The 15,073-nt window shown below is 38.0% G+C and overlaps 2 protein-coding genes across 2 annotated transcripts in view; one reads left to right on the top strand and one right to left on the bottom strand.

Annotated features, from left to right (window-relative positions):
- CRYBG3 (crystallin beta-gamma domain containing 3) overlaps positions 1-15,073 on the top strand; it is a 124,429-nt gene that overhangs the window by 80,969 nt on the left and 28,387 nt on the right. Inside the window, exons 16-17 of the mRNA XM_021070691.1 lie at positions 3,367-3,479; positions 9,274-9,400. Coding sequence (XP_020926350.1) covers positions 3,367-3,479; positions 9,274-9,400 — 240 coding nt within the window. The remainder of the gene's footprint in view (positions 1-3,366; positions 3,480-9,273; positions 9,401-15,073) is intronic.
- Positions 3,486-5,426, bottom strand: LOC110256448 (phosphatidylinositol N-acetylglucosaminyltransferase subunit Y-like). The gene has a single exon (XM_021070696.1). It carries the CDS (start codon positions 4,643-4,645, stop codon positions 4,436-4,438), a length of 210 nt encoding a protein of 69 aa, XP_020926355.1. The 5' UTR covers positions 4,646-5,426; the 3' UTR covers positions 3,486-4,435.

The following is a 15,073-nucleotide window of genomic DNA, read 5'->3' as shown; positions in this document are numbered from 1 at the left end:
ATTTTTTTGTGGTACTATGACCAGATCATTTTTACAGAATACAGAGACCAGAAATACTCAGAAAGTAGTACATCTCTTAGGAAAGAAAGCCTTCAATGAGTAAGCAGGGAAGTAAAATTACTATAAAGTGCATAATTGATGTGCATATTAAATAGAATATATTCAATTCATTCTGGAATATTCTGTTGAATTATAGAATATATTAATGTGCAGTTATAGAATATATAGTTGATATGTGTATTTTGAAGTACATCGCAGTACAATATGAGACAATGTGATGTAATGGAAGAGTGGAAACAAGACCGTTCTTTGTTTAACACAAGTATGTTTGTTTGAGGGAAATCCAAAGGGCTGCAGACATCTTGTTTAGACAGTACCAGAATCTTGTTTGAGAAATTATTTTAACATTGGAATAAATAAAATTACATTAAAATTCTGATATTGTGGAATAAATTAGATGAATACACTAAGCTCTTGGTCACTAAGTTCTTGAGTTTTTAGTTTGTCATATAAAAGAACTATTATATTTATTCACATATAGCATAAATTAAAAGTATATAGTAAAAGATTTCTACAAAATTTTCATGATAATGTAGTGATAATATCTGCTTCAAAGGGTAATTCTAAAGAAAACATAGTATATATATGTGTAATATATGTTTCTGAAGTGAAATGGCACCTTGGAAACCAGTGATACTACCTTTTTTTTTTTTTTTTTTTTTTTTTTTTTTGCTTTGCTTCCATAAGGTTCCATTTGGGGCTGGTAGTAACTGATCCACACTCACATGGCATGGAGGGAAGAGTATGGTTTGAAATAAACTTATTTCTTGTGCATTGCCTGTTCAGCTGTGTTCCAGGCAACCTATCCAAGTTGTTTTGTACATTTATTCTCTGTTAATCTAGAAAGGAAATCACAATAGTGGGTCATCAAACTATCTTTTCACAAGGCTTATTTTCAACAAGACACTGTCACTTAACTTCACTAAGTGTAGATTATTTATTAATAATTAGCACAGAGTTAGTTTCTCTATGGTCCGTCCTCAGAACATTATTTTGAGAATTGTTTTTTTTTTTTTTCCAGAGCTATTTGTAAGGCAGTCAAAATGAAGTGTTCCTTTTCTGGTGTTGAACAAATCTTGGGTGAACCATATTACCCTATCCCATTTTGAGGGTAAAAATAAACTCAGATCAGTATTATGTCCATTTTTTAGTTTGGGTAAAGAATACTTTAACCTATCAAATCAAAGCATACTTCATGGAAGAGTGAGAGAGAGAGAGAATTTTATTTTTTTTAAACGAGAATTGCAACTTTTTTATTTTTATTTATTTATTTATTGCTTTTTAGGGCTGCACCCGTGGTATATGGAGGTTCCCAGGCTAGGGGTCGAATTGGAGCTACAGCTGCTGGCCTACATCACAGCCACAGCAACGCGGGATCTGAGCCTCATCTGCAACCTATACCATAGCTCACGGCAATGCCAGATCCTTAACCCACTGAGCAAGGCCAGGGATAGAACCCACAACCTCATGGTTCTTAGATTTGTTTCTGCTGCGCCACCATAGGAACTCTGAGAATTTTAATTAATGCTTCTGGGTATGAAAACTAAGACTAAAAAGTAGAGGTGGCTGTTACATATACCATCTGAAATATGCTTAATTTGCATTGCCACTTGTCCAGGATTTGACATTTTAATGGCTTCATGGTAAAATATTGAAGTATAAATCTTATGCTCCGCAGTATGAATATAATTAATTCAACAAACTGGGAATACATGTAATGAACAAAGTAGCCCATTCACTGTTCCCATGTGGCTTTTTTGATTCTTATTTGTGAATAAAGATAATATTTGCCTGCAGGAGAAATTACTCCACATTTTTGGGAATTGAAAGTGATTTACTTTTTAGCCTTATGTTTTATAAACCTTATAAGTTAAGAAACATAGTCTGAAAAACCACTGAGTGAAATGTATACTCTTGCCAGGGACTTCAGGGCAATTTACTTGGACATGTAGAATTGTTCTTATACAGGGAACTGTTCCAGAGGTCTGTTTTGGACTTCCTTTTTCTTGCTATCCCCTGTATCCACCATGATAGGAACTTGATCGGTCACCCCTCCTTCAGGCAGGGAGTCCCTTGATGTTTTAATGCTCAAAATACAGCTGCATTTCACAACAGGAAATCATATTGTGCAAGCCCCGGTTGGTCAGAGGGAGTTGGTTCTCTCAGCTTTCTGGTTTGGGTTGCTCTTTGATATGAGACCAAGCAGGGGCAGAGCAGAATGAGATAGCCAAGGAGCAATTCCTCAGAACCTAGAGACCATCAGTCTCTAAGAGGACCCTTGGGAAGATGGAGGAAGCCAACTTCAACTTTTCAAAGAAGGCTTGTTCTTGATGACAGCCCAGGCGGGAGGCGGGTAGCACTGCAGATGGTTATTACGATGCATTTGCGTTCATAGCTGCAATGCAGGCCTGTCTCTGCCGGGTGGATCTGTGGGCCATGTTATTTCAAGGCTCCAGTGTATTATGAAATATTTATAGGGCTCATTAATTTTTTCTTTCCTATTAGAGATCCAGGGCCACTAGCATTGCAGATTGTTCTATCTCTGGCCTAAAGGGAATTACAGTTGAGATTTCATGAATTTTCCTTGGCAGGGCTAAAGTAGAAATGTAGTTATATAAAGCTCTAAGCTGTGCATTTAAGGAATGATCAGTAACTGAAACGTGTAAGCTGAAATACATGGCACAGACATCTTTTCTTTCTTCACTGTAAATCTTCCACTAATCCCATCATTATTATCTTCTCCACCATCTGCTCCTATGGTCTCACAGGCACTCTCCTGCTCATTTATGGGCATGGCACTTGTGCTTTCTCCCTCTCCCTTTTATTAACTGTGGATCAGGAAGGCTTGGGGGAAGAAAAGGCATACCAATCCTAACCGCCTTTGTTGTTTAGCACTAAATTGCTTCTTATTGCACACATGTAGTCTCATCCCAGGGGATAATCATTGTTTGATACAATGGGAAAGGACCACATTTTTTTTTTTTTTTTAGAAGAGGAAGGATTCTGATTTTACTCTTTTCAGGTAGAATTGTTTTCTGGGTCTCCATGCTCAGAATCTGATGCAAGAGATGGGTGAAAATGATAATTAAATTGTGACATTTCTGAAAAACATGTAAGGAAAAAAAAAAGAAGTTTAAGGAAGATGCCATTCATCCTTAACATAGATTCGTTGTTAATAAATAAACCATGAGTCTAGCGTTTTGCTGAATTTTTATAAGTACATGATACTAAAGGTTTTCATTTGCTCTTGTGATGATGTCAAACAACTTATTTTCTGTTGTAATTGTTGTGTTGTTGCTCTTGTAGCTCAAAGCATTCAGTAAACCAGGGTTCCAAGGTGAATGTATAGATTTCACAAAAGAAATTTCGGATTTGCCTTCATCATTCACACCATGTTCTTTTAAAGTTCTTCGGGGTTGGTAAGTGTGCTTATTGAGTGTTTTCCACTGTTTAGTAACTAAATTTCCTTTAAATTTACAGAGATTTGACTTTCTTTTTGCACATACAGTGAAATAAAAAATTTTAATCATTAGTCAACTGCTAAATAATAGCCTATGTGAATGTTGCCCAGCTTGTCTTACGAGCCGTTGTGCACAGCAGAGGAGCAATGCTGATTAGCCAACTTTGGGAGCATTTTGGTGTTTGTTTTTCTCCCTGTTAGCTGAGATTATTTCCTAAATATTCTGAATGTTTATATTGTGTGTTTATAGTATAATAGAATGGTATAAAAAAAGGTAGCATTTTTGTCCTGATAAGACATACTACTCCTAAATTTTTAAAAAACCTGTTTGTTTAAAGTGTTTGTTGTCCCCATTTCACAGATGAGGATCCCTAACTCAAAGAGTTTGCCAAGGTCACACACCAAATGTCAAACCCAGGATTGCTTTGGCCATTTTTTTAATGTGAAATTTACATTTTATTATAGTTTTATGTCACACTAGTCCAACCGCACTTCTCTTCAACTGCTCCCCATAGCTCTTTTGTAGTTATTTCAGTCATTCTTAACATGTGGCTTTACCAAAGACTTTGAATCTAAAAAAAACATACATTTCAAATTAGTAATTTTTAATTAGGAATGGGATAAGAAAAAGCCATCAGATGATGGCTGGGGCTGTTAATTTCAAACGAGATACTTTGTTGAAATGTTTCTTCTGATATACCAGGTATAAATCAGAACCTTGGAAAAACAGGGGCGGAACCAAAATACAATAAAGAAGCCTCTGCAACTTAAATGTCACATAGTCCTAAACCTCTGACAAATGCTAAGCATCTTTCCTACAAATTCAGTGGGTTTCTAGTATTTCCATGTAGCCGAGCTTTCAGAGATGGACACTCAAGCATATCATTAGTGAATACCATCATGCCTCTGGTTGCATTAATTATGCAGAAAGAGTTTAATACTCATCCAAGTGCAAAGGTGGAAGAACACATAAACGGGTATGGTAATCGGCAGGAGCAGACTGTAAAAGCACAGGCTGACTGTGCTATTGCAGCTCTGTGAGAAGCTTTCTTCCACAGAGCCTGAGTATAACAGTCCTCCCAAAGAGACCAATGGAGCAGAAACAGTGTAGGAAGAGACAAACATTCTTCTCACCCACTTATTACCTGCCACTCTGACTTCTCAAAAGGTAGATGGTGTTTAGAAAATTTAGTTGTATGTTGTTGTATTTCTGTGTGATCTAATGCTGCTCCATTTCTTCTTGCTTCTTATTTTGATGTGTCATCCTAGCTGCCTATGGTATCATATTAGGAATCCCGTCAATAATTGGATAGGCTATTCCCAACTCTTCATTGATTAATTCTTCTGTCGATGCTTCATATCTGAGCGGCTTCTTGGGGAGCGGGCACACCAAGAACTCCAGCGGCGCTGGGTAGAAGGCACGGGGTTATTTCCCTTCCCTCTTGTTCTCTTCTGGGGAGGGCCCCTCCCTCTTGTTCTCAGTTGAGGAGGGTCCCTCCCTCTTGTTCTCATCTGGAAGGGCCACAACCCCGAGGAGTGCAAGCACCTCCCGGCAACGGGCACCCAAGGAAGGTGCTGTCCCTCGCAGCGCCAAGGCAAGCTGGCCACAAGCTCCAGGCATCTGCACCCCCTGGGCCTCTCTGGCTGCTCCAGCTGATTCCAGGGCTTCTGGCCCAGTCAGCCAGGCCCCAACCCCTGGTCTGGTTTTGTTTTCTAATTCTGTGTTCTTGCAACTACAGCAACATACTGGACCTTGTCTCACATGTATATAAGATTGTATGTTATCCCCCCCCCCTTTTTTTGGTCTTTTTAGGACCACTTCTGCAGCATATGAAATTCCCAGGCTAGGGCTCAAATCCGAGCTGTAGCTGCTGGCCTTCACAACAGCCACAGCAACATGGGATCCCAGCCACGTCTGCAACCTACACCATAGCTGAGAGCAACACCAGATCTTTAACCCACTGAGCAAGGGCAGGGATCAAAACCACGTCCTCATGGATACTGGTTTGGTTCATTACTACTGAGCCATGAGGGAAGCTCCCATATGTGATTCTTAATTTATACCCTAGTATATATCTAACTTTTTGCTGTGGTATGATATGAAATTTACCTTTTTAGTCTTTTTTTTTTTTTTTTTTTTTTTTAGGGCCACACTTGTGGTATATGGAAGTTCCCGGGCTAGGGGTTGATTCAGAGCTACAGCTGCCAGCCTAAACCACAGCCACAACAACACAGGATCTGAGCCACATCTTCGACCTACACTACAGCTCACGGCAATGCTGGATCCCCAACCCGCTGAGCAAGGCCAGGGATCAAACCCACATCCTCATAGATGCTAGTCAGATTTGTTTCTGCTGCACCACAATGGGAACTCCACCACTTTAGTAATTTTTAAGTGTATGTATCTCTATAGTGGTATCTGTATATGTCAGATATATACCTAGTAACTCATCCAAGTCTTTTTTTTTCCTTCAAGATATCTTGGATTCATCAATTATCCTCTTTTTTTCGCTTGTACCAGTAAAGACAAAGGTCCTATTTTCCACTTGAGGAATTTTAGTCTCCTAGTTAGCCCTACTCTCATGTCATCTTATTTCCAGTGTTTACCACAAACCAATCATAGCCCAATTATTTGTCCCAAAGTCCAGTTTAATATTTTTCCTACTCTTCTTTAAATCCCATAGTCATTCTTTAATACCAGTCAGATGAGTTCAGGCTGTTCCTTTTTCAGGCTTGACCATCAGTGAGTCTCATTTGTCTCATTTTCTGTATCCATGCTCCATTTTATCCTTGTACTTCCCCTTGTCAAAACCCCTGTCCGGTATTTACTAAGCTATATGTTTTTCTCCTTCCCATCTATACAGGGGGTCAGCAGCCTCTCTCTATCAAGGGCCAGGTAGTAGGTATTTTCAGCTTTGTGGGCCAAGCAGGCTCTGTCCCTAGAGCTACTCAGCACTAAAGCTGTAGGCAACATGTAACAAACAGGCATGGCTGTGTTCCACTGAAGTTCTGTTTAGAGATGTTGAAATTTGAGTTGTACATATTATTCACATGTCAAAAAATCTTCTTTTAATTTTTAAAAAACATTTAAAATGCAAAACCAGTCTTAACTGTGAGCTGTTAGAAAACTGGCCATGGGGTAGATTTGGTCCACAAGCTGTAGTTTGCTAATCCTTGCTCTGTATCATCAAAAGTTATCAGGTAAATCTAGCCAGCAGACGTTATTTGGATGGCCTACAGACTATGTTTGCAAAGGTTTTTTTGTATCAGTAATTCAGCTTAGGCTATTTTCAGGAGAATCTGTTTTTTACTTCCTATTTAAAAATCAGGAGATTTTAAAACCCTGGGGAAACATTTCTCCTTTGGCAATAATTAATTGGTGTTAAGGAGAGGCCTTTGTGTTCCCCAGTAGACCACAGGATATATTACTAATTTTCTTTTCATCTGGTACGCTATTCATTTATATCACCTTCCTGGCCTCCTGCGGGTCTGTATATGTATGAACCCTGCTTAATACTAATCTGAATATGTATTTTTAAGGGTCAGTCTATCTTCATTTCCCGTGTTAACCTTGATTAGCCCTAAATCAAGCAGTCTTTTCTCTCTCTGATTACCTGTAGTTCTTACTGCTTTGAACATCCCTCTATCTGTTAATGTTTTTATACTTACTTCTAAAAAGGATATGGAAGTTTTACAATATTAAAGTACATAAAATAAGACATGGTTAGTTAAATAGATTATCTGCAACTCTTTAGTGAGAAATACATATACACACACACACACCTATACATATACACACACCAAGAGACTGAAATAATTATGTTACTAGTATTTTGCTCTGAGTTTCTTCTCTAAGATAGAAGCATTTTACAAGAATATTTTAATTTTCTGATTAAAAAAAAAAAAACACTGAAGTTTTCCTAGAGGGAATTTTTTTTCCTGACATTGAAGTTTAGGGCAAATTAATTGTATGCATTGCTTTAAGTGGGAAATAGATTTTTATTTATTTATGGTGTGTATATGTATAATTATACACACACACACATATACATATGTATATACACAGTTGTCCCTCAGTATCCATGAGGGATTGGTTCCAGGAGCACCCCCATATACCAGAGACCATGGATGTTCCTGTCCCTTATATAAAGTAGCTTAGTACAGTCAGGACTCTGTATCTGCAGAGTGGAAACCTGAAGACACAGAGGGCCAACTCTAAACAAAAACGTACATTTCAAGAGTTCCCGTTGTGGCTTAGTAGTAACAGACCTGGCTAGTATCCATAAGGACTTGATCCCTGGACTTGCTCAGTGGGTTAAGAATCTGGCATTGCAGTGAGCAGTGGTGTAGGCTTGGATCCTATGTTGCTGTGGCTGTGGCGTAAGCCAGCAGCTACAGCTCCAATTTAACCCCTAGCCTAGGAACTTCCATATGCCATGGGTGCAGCCCTAAAATGACAAAAAAAAAAAGTACGTTTATTTAAATATATGTGTAGTTTATTAAACTATAGTTTTACTAAAATAACACAAGAACCATGGTTATTGCTTAAGTGTCTGGGATGCTTTAGAGATCTGGATTTGAACCGAGTTCACCACTTCCTGGTTGTATAACCTTAAGCAAGTTAGACCATTTGTCTGAATCTCAGTTTCCTCCTCTGTAAATAATAGTCCTATATTTAGATAATAAGATAATAATAGTCCCTTCCTCAAAGGATTCTTATAAGGACCAAATACATACTGCAGATAAGTGTAAGAGCTTAGCTCCATATCCAACACATTGAAAACCTTTGGTAAATATTGGCTATAAAATGCTTATTATATAGAAGATATGGCAATAAATTATGTCACCAAGCATTTCTGTGGTTATCTAAAGTTAACTTTGTCTAGCAAGAGTACAGTTCTAGGGATTTTAAAATACAGAGCTAGAACTTAAACATACCAAAGCTAAAGTAGTAACAACCAATTAATTTCTCCCTTGGGCTCCTTCTTTCCAAAAGGGCATGTCTTACCCAAGCTTTTGATGAGTGCTGCATTGAAGATAATTTGATACGGAAGATTCTACAGTGTTCATATCTTAAAAAATTTTCCATTAGCTGTCAGCTGTGCAGGTGACAGGTTTTAAAACTTGTGTAATATTAGGAGTCTAGCTTCTAGCTCAACCTAGACTGAAAGCAAGCTCATCATTAAGTAAGGATACAAATTTTTGTTTTTTTCAAAAAAGAAATATCAATCTGTAAAGTACTTAATAATTACTATAATTTGGTCCCAAGTTTTCGTACTTGAAAGCACTGCTTCCAGCAGATGTCTTATTTCACATTTCAGCTCTGTGAGTTAATAGTTGGGGAAATCACTTAACCTTTCTAATCCTTAGTTGTGTTTCCTATAAAAATAAGGGCATGTTTCTACTTCAGAATTATTGAGTCCACAGTGAAATAAAACATGCAAAGTACCTAGTCTGGTACATGGTAAGCTGTCAATAAGTAATAGTGGTAGTTGTTTTTTTTTCCTTTTCTTTTTCTTTATACCAAATCTGGGTACTTGCTGCTGCCCAGCACCAGTACTTTTATGTCCCACTCCTACCCCAGTTCCCACTGCATGATGACAAATTAGACTGCCAGCTGATGCATTTTGACTGTTGCACTGCTTGTTGCACCAGTACTTTTATGTCCCACTCCTACCCCAGTTCCCACTGCATGATGACAAATTAGACTGCCAGCTGATGCATTCTGACTGTTGCACTGCTTGTTTTTTCAGCTGGCTCATGTATTACCAGGAGGACATTTCAAATAATCAGTGTGTGTTAGAAGAAGGCCTCTATGCTGACCTTACTTCCTGCGGCTGCCCAACATCTAGAGTCATATCCCTCAAGCCCATTGACTATGTAAGTACTTTGCTGAATGCATATTTATAAGATCTTTTCTTGTCCAGTTTAATTACAGTGAATGATAATGTGAAGTTGGAAGAAATAAGGGAAAATATAAAAATTTAAATAACTTGTAGATTGTCGAATTGAGATTCACTCATGAAATCCAACCAAAGTATAAGACTGTTATTTTTATTTTTTAATTTAAAAAAAATTTATTTTTATGTTATTTTTTATTCTTATTTTTTTGTCTTTTTAGGGCCACACCTGCAGCATACGGAGATTCCCAGGCTAGGGGTTGAATTGGAGCTGTAGCTGCTAGCCTACACCACATCTACAGCAACGCCAGATCCTTAACCCACTGAGCAAGGCCAGGGATCGAACCTGAGTCCTCATGGTTCCTAGTTGGGTTCGTTAACCTCTGAACCGTGACAAGAACTCCTCTTTTTATTTTATAACAGAATGCAAAATTTAGAGTGATACAGGCCTGAGGTTAAATTAGTGCTAAACTTGAGCAGTTTGGGTGACATTGGCAAAATTACTTAGTTTCCTCATCTATAAAAAAATAATAGTACTTTAGAAGGTCACTGGAATATTAAGTGTGGTGGTGCTTGCAAAATACCTAGCACACGGTGAGCACTCAATAAGAATTCACTATTAGTATCATGGATATAATCTTTATAGCTGCTTAGTAAAAAGAGTAACTTAATCATTTTATTATTCTGTTGGATGAGTACCATGACAACTTGTCTGCTTCTGAGGCTTACAATATTACTTAAAGGCATGGACCACCACTGGTATTGATTTCAAATCTTGTTTTGGGGAACTAGGGTTTTCCTGCTTGGTGTGTACGGATTTATCTGGGTCATCTTAGAGGGCTACATTTGTAAAAGAAGTAGTTTCTGCTTTCTGTCATATTTATGCAGAATTTTAAATATGAGAAAGGATAACTACTCTGGGATTGTTCATTCTGGACTCCTAGGTAGTGGTGTCTACACAGAGGAAGCAGTGAGGATCTGGGATATTTGCAAGAAGTCCCCTCAGAGCATTTGCTCAAAGCTGAGATTTGCTCAGTGTTGACTAGAAGCCCTACGTGGTGGTAGGAGTGACTCAGACCTTTCAACCAGTGCTGACTCCAGGAATGATGATCATACTTGGAATCTTTGATCCTAACCTCAGCAATGTAGACTAATTTCACAAGGCATTCCTGGAGAGAGTATTTGTGGTATCAGGCTAAGAATAGAGTCTTGGCTGAGGAATAGGGTTAAAAATAGAGTCCTTAGTCTGTCTCAGTGGCTTTTAGACACCAACTTGGAAAGACTAAGTGGATACTGATGCTTCCTGTCTATTGGAGGAAAACCAGGAAAAAAAATGTGTTCCAGTCAGTCGCTCTACGTTTTGATAAGTCTGAAAAAGGTATTGGAAAGTAGTCTGCATTAACTGAAAAAGGAATTTTCTTAGCAAATTTCAGTGGTCAGTCTAGCAGACAGATACTTAGATGGTCCGAATTAATAGTATTATTATTTTTCTTTGAGTAGTTATAATACTTCTACATTCATGAAGTCAAAAATGAATAATTAAAATCAGGAGTGAAAATAGAAGGGAAACATCTTTGTCTATGTTGTAATGTGCCATTGCGTGTCCTGTGGAATCCAGGCAGTACGGGTGAAGGTGCCTCTTGGGAAGGACTCAAAAGTTTTAGCCTTTTCACCCCAAGAACTGATTAAAAAGTATATTCAGTTTATGTAAGGAGGGCATGTTAGGTCTTTTTTTAATGCTTTTACCTGGTAGGTTTTAAATCTTGGAGAATCTTTGTTGAGGATGTGTTTAGGCAGTAGGTTTGGTGTTGAAATGGGAAGAATATGAGGTGAGGCTGGACATCCTGGCAGTGACCTGCAGATTGGCCAAGAAGTGGTCTTAACAGATGACATTCCCTTGGTGAAGTCAACCATGCTTCACCCTGGTGATCCGGAAACCCCAAGTTGAACAGACCTAGGATATTGGTGGGAAAACCAGAAGGCCAACCTAGTAATTTATAGTAGGTAGATTCTAGTGACTAGAATACTTGAGAATTATGTCCTGGACATTTTTGTGCCTCTCTGGAAGAACTTAGGAAACTGAATTAGTCATCAAAAGATTTTTTGTTGAGCTAAAGGTTTGGGTACAATGAGGTAGATGCCTTAAGAGTAGCTTACCTAGGCTAACGTTGCCCACAAAAGAGATTCCGCCCATTCTCCAGTTGTTTGCATTCTTGTGTCTTCTCTCCTTGGAAAATTCTATCCTGCTTCTCTGATTCTTTCCACAATCTCACTCCCCCTACTGCATTCTTACTTGGGGATTGCTATGCTTTTTTTCTATAGATTGGTTAGTACATCTGCCTGTGCCACAATCCAGTGTGATTCTGAATTCATTTTGGGAAATATTTCTGTCCAGTTGAGTTCACTTTACATATACATATATATGAGCTCATTTTTTGGTTTTGCATTTATTAGTTAAAACTGCAGAATTATGGTGGTGTGGCCTAGAGCTGACATTCCCAGACATGCTGTGACTTAGGGCTAAAGTGTCATAAAGGTATAACATTGAGGAGTCTTAAGATTTCATCTTCGTATAAGATCAATATGTCTTGCAAATGACAGTTTGCCCCAGGCCGATTTCTATATATGTAGACATATGTTTCATTCTAGAGGTGCATGGATGCATAATTTGCAGTCATTTCATAGTGAAAGGAGCTGCAGGCATAGAGTTCTGCTTTTCACTAGCATGACCTTGTACAAATCACTTAATTTATTTTGACCTCAGTTAACTCATTTGTAAGGAAACTGTTAGAACAGGTATTTTCAAATCTTTGACAGCCTCCAGTTAACAGAATAAGTATCCTGGGCATATTCTTTTTTTTTTTTTTTTTTTTTTGTCTTTTTGCCTTTTAGGGCTGCCTGCGGCATATGGAGGTTCCCAGGCTTGGGGTCCAATCGGAGCTACACCTGCCGGCCTACACCACAGCCACAGCAACGCCGGATCCTTAACCCACTGAGCAAGGCCAGGGATTGAACCCATGTCTTCATGGATGCTAGTCAGGTTCACTAACTGCTGAGCCACGGCAGGAACTCCATCTGGGCATATTTCTAATTGGACATGGAATTAGTGAGTCCAGCCTTAGGACTCACTTGGTTTAAGGGAATAACAATCCCTAAGCCAGTTGGTCAGGACCTAGAAGTGGTTGGGGAACCTCAGTAAAATGTTTTAAGCATTGATCTAGTAGTGTGTGGGGCTAACTGGCTTTTGTTGCATTTCCATGGGAACAACAATCTGCTCATTACTTCTCTAGTGTCTCCATGGTGGCTTGGCTGTGGAAGTTAGTCTCCTTTGAAGTATAATCCAATCCTGGCAGCTATAAGCAGGCAAAGCAAAAGAAACATTATAACAGAGGTTGTAGAAAAGGTTCAAATGAAATTTATGACTGTGATGACATACATGATCTTAAAAGGTAGAATAAGAATTGGCAAGGCAGTAATTCATTCTGTGCAAAAGTAATAAGGGGTACAGATCATAAATAGAAGAGGACTGTAAGTCCAGCCACAGATGAAAGGAAGCAATGAGTTTATAAAGTGCAGAAGAGTTTGATTACTTTTAAATTTTAAGGTGAACTCATATATAGTTAATAGCAATAACTGCTGTGTACATTTTGAACATGAAGACCAACAAAAACCTGTAGTAAACATCATACTTGCAGGTGAGACATTTGAAGCATTTCCTTTTAAATTCAGGCAGAAGACACAGGTCTCCATTATCACTACTTCTGTTTAACATTATTTTGGAGTCTTAGGCATGTTAATAAGATTAAAACCAAAAATAGAATAAAGGAAGAAACAAAATTGTCAGAAATATCCACAGACAACTTATTAGGATTAAGATGAATTATTTAAAAGTTGCTGGATACTAGATAAATAGCAATTGAAATATAGGATATTTAGGAATAAATCTAACACAAGGCAAGACCTTTATGAGGAAAACTGTAAAATCCTTCTTGAAGGATATAAGATAGAGGGAGATTGTATAGATGAAAAGGCTCAATATTGTAAATATTGTGGTCTTCCTCAAATGAATTAAATTTCAGTCAAAATGCTTACAGAATCTTTTGTACTTTTTTTTTTGGAGGTGTGGGGTGGTAAAACATGACAAGCACATTCTAAAATTAATGTGGAAGAGAAAGAGGTTCAAAACAGCCAAGATTATTTTTAAGAACAATAGGCATGATCACTTGCCCTACCAAATATATATTGCATTATGCATTAGTAATAATTAAGGTAGTATTGGTATAAAGAGAGACAAATAGGATAGTGGAATAGGAGAGCATAGAAGCTGACCTACATAAATAATGGAATTTGGAGGGTGACAGAAATAGCATTTCTGTGGGGCTATTATGAAAGACAGTTGGCCCTTAACATGGAAAAAGATACAGTTAAGTCTTGCTTTATTCCAGATGGATTATGGCAGCCTAATTGTGAAAAACAAACTTGAGTGAAATGCACAGTGTGGGGAATATAGTCAATAATAATGATAGATGACAACTCGACTTGTCATGGTGATGATGAAATGTGTAGAAATACTGAATCACCAGGAACTGCGGTAGTGTGCCAGGAACTAACATAGTGTTGTAGTCAGTTATTCTTAAAAAACAAACACATAGAAAAAGAGATCAGATTTGTGGTTACCAGAAGGTGGGGAGAGGGGGAATTTGATGGAAGGACCCCAAAGATACAAACTTCTCGTTATAAGATAAACAAATTCTAAGGATGTAATGTATAATATAATATCACTGCTATATTTTATGTATGAAAAGTATTGAGAATAAATCCTAAGAGTTCTCCTCACAAGGAAAACAATTTTTTCCTATTTCTTTTATTTTGTATCTATGAGATGATGGGTATTCACTATACTTATTGTGGCACTCATTTCACAAGGTATGTAGAGCAAATCATTCTGGTGTACACCTTATATCTACACAGTGCTGCCGTATGTCAATTATATCTCAATAAAACTGGAAGAAAAAAACTTAAAGAAAACATAGGAAACTATCCAAATGATAGCAGAGTAGGATAGATTTAAACACAAAACAGACAAGGCAGTATAAGAGGTAGAAGGCAAGTGTATCAATTTCTTGTGGCTGCTATAACAAATTACCACAGATTTAGTGGCTTAATAACAACAGAAATGATCTTAGCAGTTCTGGAGGGCAGAACTATAGAATAAGTCTTAGTGGGGGTGAATTCATTGTGGGCAAGACTGTGTCCCTTCCAGGAGATGCTAGGGGAAGATCTGTTTGCTTACCTTTTCCTGCTTCTAGGGGTCCCTGGCTCATGGCCTCTTCCATCTTCAAAGCACATCACTTCACCTTCTCTCTCTCCTCTATCTCTGACCCCGTAGTCCTACTTTCCTCTTACAAGGATCTATGTCATTCTTTTAGGTCTTTTTGGATAATCCAGACAATTATCTCCATCTCTAGATTCTTAACTCTTAATTACTATGTCAGGTAGCATATTCACAGGTTCCAGAGATTCAGGTGTGGACATTTTTTTGGATTGAGGTGGGGGCAGTGGAGGTGGAGGATATAATTATTGAGCCTACCACAGCAAGCCACAGACTGGGAGAATATGTTTTCAGTCCTTGTAAGCTACAAATGTTTAATGT

The sequence above is a fragment of the Sus scrofa genome, chromosome 13, assembly GCF_000003025.6.
Source record: "Sus scrofa isolate TJ Tabasco breed Duroc chromosome 13, Sscrofa11.1, whole genome shotgun sequence".
Lineage (NCBI taxonomy): Eukaryota > Metazoa > Chordata > Mammalia > Artiodactyla > Suidae > Sus > Sus scrofa.
This window is presented reverse-complemented; position numbering and strand designations above follow the sequence as displayed.

Bases quoted from the DNA above. Each gene is read 5' to 3' on its own strand.
- LOC110256448 (XM_021070696.1), bottom strand. From the start codon at position 4,645: ATGTTTGTCTCTTCCTACACTGTTTCTGCTCCATTGGTCTCTTTGGGA.